The sequence below is a fragment of the Myotis brandtii genome, unplaced genomic scaffold (genome assembly GCF_000412655.1).
Source record: "Myotis brandtii unplaced genomic scaffold, ASM41265v1 scaffold423, whole genome shotgun sequence".
Classification (NCBI taxonomy): domain Eukaryota; kingdom Metazoa; phylum Chordata; class Mammalia; order Chiroptera; family Vespertilionidae; genus Myotis; species Myotis brandtii.
Genome location: NW_005366214.1, coordinates 3,721,137 through 3,730,293, shown reverse-complemented (window position 1 = coordinate 3,730,293; position 9,157 = coordinate 3,721,137). Strand labels below are relative to the sequence as shown.

At 40.4% G+C, this 9,157-nt stretch overlaps 1 protein-coding gene across 7 annotated transcripts in view; it reads left to right on the top strand.

Annotated features, from left to right (window-relative positions):
- Positions 1 to 4,120: 4,120 nt before the first annotated feature.
- MNAT1 (MNAT CDK-activating kinase assembly factor 1) overlaps positions 4,121 to 9,157 on the top strand; it is a 205,994-nt gene continuing 200,957 nt past the window's right edge. For 6 of the 7 annotated variants that reach the window (XM_005874050.2, XM_014545936.1, XM_014545937.1 and 3 more), the window contains exon 1: positions 4,121 to 4,328. In XM_005874050.2, the coding sequence (XP_005874112.1) occupies positions 4,240 to 4,328 (89 nt within the window). In that variant the 5' untranslated portion in view covers positions 4,121 to 4,239. The remainder of the gene's footprint in view (positions 4,329 to 9,157) is intronic. The other variant, XM_014545941.1, reaches the window with a different exon arrangement.

Here is a 9,157-nt window from a genome sequence, read left to right as displayed (position 1 = left end):
ACTAATTTTGAAAGGAGGAAGGGCAATGAGGAGTGGCTTTTTAGCTGGGCCTTTAAGGACAAGAATTTTGAGAGAAAAAGGAGAGAGCTCATTAGAGGCAGAGGGAACAAAATGAGTAAAAGCATGGAGCCATGAAGTTATGTAAAAATACTGAGTAATTCAGTGTGTCTGAAATGTGTTTTATCTAAGCGTGTGGTGGGAGATTAGCTTAAAAGGCATGTTGGGGAAAAATTATGAAGGACTTTGACTGAAATGCTCAGTTTGCTGTGGTATAGTGGACAGAGTAGTCCTTCTACAATGGTTATATCTATGTAATATCATGGCCATAGTTGATAGGTGCAGGGATGGCCACTTGCCCAAACTAGAACAGTCAGAATACTTCCTGGGGTTTTAAAAACTTACATGAGGAGAATAGTTAAGGCTGGTAGAGGGAGCCTTGGATGTAATGCCTGGGAGTTCTCAGTGACCAAGTTACCTGCCTGTGGGGATACTGATGACTAGCGGGTAACAGGAGGATGACTTAGTGAGTTTCATGGGTAATAATAATGGAGGGAGAAGATCCTGGCAGAGATGGAATGAGTGTCAGGTTCTAGTGGTCTCTTAGGGATAGCAGCATTCTTGCCTTTTTGTGGGGATATGAATTTCCCCAGGGGCTGGAAACCCCACTTGAACTGGCCTCCGACAAAATATGAATTTATTGGATCATGATACCAAACAATGTGAAGAGCAGGTCAGTGAAATGAAGACCCATGGTGTCATTTCACTTGTCTCTGCCTTTCTCAAATTAGTTTTAATCTTTCAAAGGGCGTTCCCCAGAAGGTTTAGAACCAGGGCTCTCAGTAGTTGTCCCCAGCTCACATTCTCTGACGTCATTAAAGAGGCGGTGCTGCTTTTCCCTTATTGCCAATTTGAAAAATTCTAGGGAAGCTTTTTATTGGTCCACTCAGGGTTTTATGTCAACCCGTAGGCCAGAGGATCAGCATTGCCTTAACAGGCCCATTGAAACTCCAGAGGCCTGTGGGAGAGGATCTGTTTTTCCTAAGTTGTTGGTTGGGGGAGGAGGAGGGATGATATCTAAATATGCTCTTCAGATGAGGAAAACCCAGCCTGGATCCATAGCCTTGGGGCTGAAAAGGAGGGTGTGCATTTGAGAAAAACACTGCCCCAGAGAGGTAGAATCTACTCTTAACTGAGATAGGAATGCTAGCGGATGAGCAGATTTGGGAAGAGTGGTCCAGGTGCATCTGTCTTCAGAAATGTAGGAAACTTGATAATTTGGTGGTTTTAACATAGGCTGAGGTTCTGTTTGATTCAGAAATCTGTTGCTGTTAGTGCTTTCCTTCTCAAAGTTTTCTGACCATTCTATGTTAGTGACCCCTCCCAGTAATAATGGTGTACATTTCAGAGTTTCTATTATGTATGAGGCATTGTAGTAGGGCCTTTGTATATATACATGTCATGAAATTTTAACCATTATAGTACTCCTGTGCAGCATATAAGGAAACAGGTAAAGGAGAATAAGAAATTTGGTTCGAAAACAGGTCTGTCTGGTATGGTGAAGGCCTGGGGCAGAGGGCAGGGGCAGGCTAGAAGGGGTCAATGGGGATAAAAAGGGGACATATGTAATACTTTCAACAATAAAGATTTAGAAAAAACAGGTCTGTCTGATTTCAAGGTATAGGCTCTTCCCATTACATTACATTGCCTCTTTTAGATACTATTGCTAATAATATTTATACTACTATTAATAATGGCTAACAGTTATTGAGCTCTTACTCTGTGCTAAGTAATGTGTTAAGCACTTAAAAGGAAATATCTCATTTAATCTTTACAAGTGTTACCCTCACCTTATAGTTGGGAAAGCTGAGACTGAGGTCATATAGCTACTAAGTGATGAAGCCCACACTTGAATTCAGCCAAATCTATAAGCACTATTTCTACTGTCTCTAGCTCTATGATTATTGTTGTGATGGCTAAAAATTGCATTTGCTCACTGGTCATATTCACCCTTGCACCAGAAGTTTCCTGCTCTGTTAAAATATAAAGACCCTAAAAGTTGCCTTTATTCTTAGCTTCACTCTGAGTCAGGTAACTGGTTTGGATGTGTTCTCTTCAGTAAGACAATAGCAGCATAATAAGCCTCCAGGTTGGCACAGCATTGGGTATTGTCTATTTTAGTAAACTTACACTTGGTTTGATTTTGTTAATAAACAATATTATGATCAAGCATATGCCATGACTTTTTTATGTCTATATACTAATATAAGGCCCTGTGCTGCCATGGCCTGCTTTGATCTGCTGTTTCCCAGATGTGGTATTCAGTTGTTTGTTAGGTTTCCTCTTCATATCCTATGGTAATCCAAACTGTATTTCCACACTATGGGTTGCCTACTGGGTTCACTGTTTAAAAAGGTGGGAGTTGGAATGTCCCTTTTAATGTTTTTATTGAAAAGGGCAAAACTGCTATGAAAATTTTATTTACTGATTTTTCTTTAGAGAAAGAGGGGGGGGGAGAGAGAGAGAGAGAGAGAGAGATTTGTTGTTCTACTTATTTATGCATTCATTGATAGATTCTTGTATGTGCCCTGACTAGGAATTGAACCCACAATCTTGGTGTATTCCAGATGATGCTCTAACCCAGTGGTCGGCAAACTGCGGGTGGTGAACCACATGCAGCTCTTTGGCCCCTTGAGCGTGGCTCTTCTTAAGTCTTAGGACAGTGATGGCGAACCTATGACACTCGTGTCAGAGGTGACATGCGAACTCATTTTTTTGGTTGATTTTTCTTTGTTAAATGGCATTTAAATTTATAAAATAAATATCAAAAATATAAGTCTTTGTTTTACTATGGTTGCAAATATCAAAAAATTTCTATATGTGACACGGCACCAGAGTTAAGTTAGGGTTTTTCAAAATGCTGACACGCCGAGCTCAAAAGGTTCGCCATCACTGCCTTAGGAGTACCCTAATTAAGTTAATTACAATGTACCTACCTATATAGTTTAAGTTTAAAAAATTTGGCTCTCAAAAGAAATTTCAATCATTGTACTGTTGATATTTGGCTCTGTTGACTAATGAGTTTGCCGACCACTGCTCTAACCAACTGAGCTACCTGGCCAGGGCAAAAAGTTTAAATTTCTTTGAGTGTATACAGCTGGTATTCATTGTATGTGTTATGAAAAGTTTTGTATTCTTGTCCATTTCTCCTGATGGAATTTGGGTCCGATTACAAGATAATGCTTGGCATAACATTTTTTTCACATTACACTACTGATAGTCATTCTCTCAATTTTCATTTACTCTACATATTCAGAAAGTATCAACAAATCCTTGTTATGGAGATGAATAAGATGTGTCCCTTACAGTGGGAGGAGTTTATTTTCTAATAGAGCTGTTTACAGACTTCACTTTGCAGCTTTGATAAATGCAGTGAACACGGCTTACAATTTCCAAAGAGATTTAGGTTCTCAAATCTTAGAATTGCTGATAAGTGTATATTCTTTTGTGACCCCCCTCCCGTTCAATATTTGGGGAAATAAATATTGTTTTTTATGCAGAGAGGGTAAGAGATATGAGAGCCAGGTGACACCGTTAAGCCAGGTGACACCGTTAATCACTGTAGAGCAGATGCTAGCTATTATTTATAAAAGTATTCTGTCATTTAGTGAGAATCTGTAATGTTTAGGGTCGGTGCAGAGACTTTCATCCTGGATAACTTTTCCAAACTTTTCTATTGGCGAATGCATAGTATTTCTGTGCTTGCATGAATGTGCAGGCATAAAGAAGTATAAAGCACAGCCCATCAAATCGTTCAAAAGAAAATACTCCTCTGAATATGTTATGTACACCAGCCAAAGATCCTTCAAAACATGAGAATATTTTCAGACAGAACAAAATGGAATATAAGTTTCTAATTGTGAAACTGTTTCTTGAAAAAATTTAGTTAGGTGCCCAGAGACGAGGCTTTGTGTACCACTTACCTTGTTAAGAGCCTTCCCCCGAAATCCAAGGTATTGCGCAGGCTCACGGAAGCTAAGACACGGGCTCCTCGGCAGGACCGGGAAACTCGCGGCCGGAACGCTTGTGCTGCAGTGCCTCTTCCCGGCCGGCGCTCATTCACAAAGGGACCGTCTCAGCCAAGCGCCTGTTGGTAGGAACCTGTTTGGTGTCGGTTCTTAGGGGCCTTGGAGGTGGCGGTGGAGAAGCAGGCGTCGGGGAGTCCATACGAAAGAAGGCACTATGGACGACCAGGGCTGCCCACGGTGTAAGACCACCAAGTACCGGAACCCTTCCTTAAAGCTGATGGTGAACGTGTGCGGACACACTCTGTGAGTCGGGAGACAGTGGGTGTCGTGGGGGGGAAGGGGGGGGGCGCGCCAGGCTGGAGGAGAGAGCTGAAAGGCGCTATGCCTTGGTTTCGGGGAGAAAAGGCGTCCTTCGTTTTGACACGCGGGGAGGAAGATGGGAAAAGGGGGCGTAGTTGCTGTCCGCCGGCTGCAGCCGCTGGCCCCGAGCCGCGCGGGCCTGCTCTGCACGGCCGGCTCCCAGGGGTGGTCTCCGCTTGTCAGGTGCCCCTTTCCGAGCCGAAGCCTCGTGACTCTATTTCCAGGCTGTGTTGTCTTCTGGGGTCCACACATGTCGCCGGTTAAACACGTGGGGGGAGGGGTCGGAGTGTGTAATTTCACGAAAAATAACTATTGAAATGAGCGAAAGTGCTGTGAAAACAATTACTATGAGCATATACTGCTGCTTCTGTGGATTAGTTTGAACCCCCCCCGTCTATATGCCCAGTTGTCCTGATGGAGTTCGGTTAGATTCTCATCACGAAAAGGGAGAAAAATCCAGACTCTAGGCCAGTGGTTCTCAACCTTCCTAATGCCGCGACCCTTCAAAACAGTTCCTCATGTTGTGGTGACCCCCAACCATAAAATTATTTTCGTTGCTACTTCATAACTGTAATTTTGCTACTGTTATGAATTGTAATGTAAATATCTGATATGCAGGATGTATTTTCATTGTTACAAGTTGAACATAATTAAAGCATAGTGATTAATCCCAAAAACAATATGTAATTATATATGTGTTTTCCGATGGTCTTAGGCGACCCCTGTAAAGAAGGGTCGTTGGACCCCCAAAGGGGTCGCGACCCACAGGTTGAGAACCGCTGCTCTAGGCGGTTACTTGTGGAGACATAATAATGGCTGGCATTTACAGGGTGCACATTATGTACCAGGCGCCGTGTTAAGCGCTGTATGGTGAATTCTCTCACTTCTTTCCCACCACAGCTTCGTGAAGTAGGTACTGATGTGCCCATTTCACAGGGAGGGAAGCCGAGACTGCGCGGGCCCTTTGTCCAGCGGGCCCTGCTGGAAGGGGAGCACAGGGTGTCTGACCCTAGAAGGCCCATCTTTCGGAAGGGGCAGGGCTGGGGGAAGGAGGGAGGTTGGGTTTGTGTACTAGTGTTTGAAGAGTGAATACAGGGACTGGTTAAGGCATGTTTTATGGTTAGAGGTGGTTCTCTAAAGCGTGTACGGCACCCTTTGCGGGTGAGCATACATTGTGTTCCTGTAGTTCCTCTGAGGTTTCTCGGAGATAACGAATGCTGGATAACTACAGTGTGGTAGACAAAGTCTTTGGGTAAAGCATACATTGCACGATTAGTTGTAGTTAGAATTTAACGAGCTTTATTAACTTGGTCTTTTTACATGTTTTAATCTAATCTTAATTTTTATTTTTTATCCATGCTTGAATGGGTTAAGATTGAAAATAAGGTCAAAGTAATTAAGGAGAATGCATAGAAAAGGGAAGAGAGGCAAACCCTATATATAGACTACTAGGTTTATACAAAAATAGTTTTCCTTTTTAAGATAATTACTTATTGATTGCTTTTTAGAGAGAGAGGAAAGGAGGGAGGGAGGGAGAGAGAGAGAGAGAGAGAGGAAGAAAAAGAGAAACATCAATTTGTTGTTCCACTTATGTATGTATTCATTAGTTGCTTCTTGTATGTGCCCTGACTGGGGACCAAACCCGAAACCTTGGCCTAGGGGAGGACGCTCTAACCTACTGAGCTACCTGGCTTGGGCAGCCTCTTAGGTTTTTAGAGAGATTTTGTTCAGTTTCTCTTCATTTTCCAGTAACACATTTATTATAATGATGCTCAAAGAAAGGGAATTTGCTTTTTTGGAAGAATACTAAATGTAATTGACTGGAAGGAATTTCTGCCTAGTAGAAATTAACCAATCAGGGAAGATTATGTGATTTCAGTAAAATAAGTGGCATTTTTTAGACATTTATAAAATACCTATTTTTAATTAGAAATTACTTTTGTTCTATCCTTAGTCTCTTTTCGCTTTCTCGTAAGAGTTAAGAATTGTCCCAGTCATTCCAGTGTTGCATTTGTTTTGGTTTATTTGCTAACCTGTTAGATATAGAACACATTCGTCTTTTTTTTCCACTTGAACTATGAACAAATGAGTAAAAGACTAGAGGGTATTGGCTAAGAGAACAAACTTCTGATTTTGAATTCTTTACTCTTGTAGACTCTGTGGCTTTACTAATTTCTTGTGTTTTATTTTTTAAAAATCTGTACAGTAAAGATAATAGTGTACTTATATTGCACTATTTGAGGATTACATGATAGGTGTAAACTATTTGGAGGTGTTTAATAGTTTCTGTCACATAGTATTTGTTCAATATATATTGACTATCGTTGTCATTATTTGTGGATGGTGTAAGTGCTAAGCAAAAATGAAATTAAAACAGGGTTTACTTAGCTTGCTATGGAAAATTTGCACAAAAATGATTACCTTTAAATGAATGAGACTGTAAAATGTGAAAACGTAGCTTTAATTATGATGATCCTAATTTAATTTTCTTAAAATGAGCTCATCGTGTTCTCTTATGGAAATGGGATTATACATAACTTCTTAATTTTTTCTTTATGTATATCTTAGATATCTTTTCTAAATCAGTATGTATATGTTTTCTTTATTTTTAACAGTTGATCATAGTCCACTGTTCATTTGTACATGTGTACCAAAATTGATTTTACAGGTTTTTAAAATGAATATTTAGATTTCCAGTTTTTCACTGGAGTTAATTATCTATATCTTCCTGTCTTTATCTTTGAGCATTAGGCAAGTATATCATGAGATATAACAGGGTAAACCATAGGGTCAATGCCTAACTAGTGGAATTGTATGTGACTTTTAAATTTTGATAGGTATTGCTCCATTGTTCTCAAAAAAGACTGTATTGATTATGCCCCAAGCAACTATGTATGAACATTTCTATTGCCACTCATCTTTGCTGATACTGGGCATTATTATTTTTTTAATCTCACTATTCTGGTTGGTAATAAAACATTATAGATTTGATGTGAAATACTTCTGATTTGATAGTATGTTGAGTTTGTACAGCATGTATTTCACAGGATTGAACTTGGGCATTTTTATAATACACGTTATTCTGACAGGAGCAGGAACTTGTTATTATTTAGCATTACTATTTGTATTAGTTACCAGTTGCTGTCTAATGAATTACTCCAAAACTTAGCTTAGAACGACAAACATTTATCTTACGCAGTTTCCGAGGGTCAGGAAGCTGAGAGTGGCTTAGCTGAGTGATTCTGGCTCAGGGTCTCATGAGGTTCTCTCAAGCTGTTGTCTGAGACTAGAGCAGTGGTTCTCAACTTATTGGCCCTTTAAAACAGTTCCTCATGTTGTGACCCCCAACCATAAAATTATTTTTGTTGCTACTTCATAACTGTAATTTTGCTACTGTAAATATCTGATATGCAGGATGGTCTTAGGCGACCCCTGTGAAAGGATCGTTTGACCCCCAAAGGGGTCACGACCCCCAAGTTGAGAACTGCTGGACTAGAGGATTTGTTTCCAAGGTCACTCTGTGGTTCTTGGCAGGAGGCTTCAGTTCCTCCTGTGGACCTTCCATAGGGCTACTCATGACATGGCTTTTCTCAGAATTAATGATGAGAGAGAACCAGAAGCTGCAGAGCCTTTATAATCTAATCACAGAAGTGACATCACCATCACTTCTGCTATATTTTGTTAACACTGAACAGTGCTGTTGCAACGTGGGCGGGTATTTACACACCAGAGTGTGAATACCATAAGGCAGGGATCACTGGGCCATCTTGTTGCTGGCAATCACATGATTGTACTCACTTTGATTTTTGTTTCTGTCTTCAAGTAGCAAAGACATTTGGGCAAGTAGCAAAGCCATTTTGTAGTAGTGTTTCCCAAAAGATAGGGCATATTGGATTATGGTAAGATGAATTAGGAGTACTACTTATGGGAGAAAATACAGGAGTAGAAATGAGAAAAAAGGTAAAACATGAAAATACTTGTCTCCCTTTACTGCTAACAACTGAAGAAGCATATTCCCTTATGTATCAGTTCAATCCAGCAAACACCTAAATGACCTGATTGCATGCACATCAGAGAAGATTGGATTCCATTTTTGTTTGTTTTTTCAATTCAAGCATGAACTTTATCTTAATTACAGAAAAAGGTAATTTTTTTCTTTGTTTATCAGGACCACCTGTTTTAAGAAATGGGACTTTCACGGAGTTTTTTCATACAATTCTGAAGGCATATTGCATTAGATGGAGTTAGTTATATCTAATTCTCATTCAGCTACAGTCTTGAAAAATTTAATTTCTATCCCAACCATTTTTGGCAAAACTTGTCTCTGAAACTGTTACATGTATTTAATTTTACTAAATCTGCCTTTTTCATTTTAAACATGTATAAGACAGACTAGTAGAATAAACAAAACATGTCCTGATACATAAAAGTCAATATTTTTGCCATGTTTAGTTAAGATCTTTCTTCCCTTTTCCCTCTGTTCCTCTTTCTCTCTCTCTTACTCATTGTTGTTACTTGGTAGTTTGCAAGAGTTACCTGTTTCAATTTTGCTGATGGCATCTCTGTGGTATTGTGTAATATGTTCTTTCTTTTTATAAAATATACTAGAGGCCCGGTGCACAAAAATTTGTGCACTGGTGGGGGGGGGGGTCCCTCAGCCCCACTTGTGCCCTCTCGCAGTCTGGGACCCCTCGGGAGATAACGACCTGCTGGCTTAGGCCCGCTCCCGGGTGGCAGAGGGCAGGCCCAATCCCTAGGTGCAGCCCCTGGTC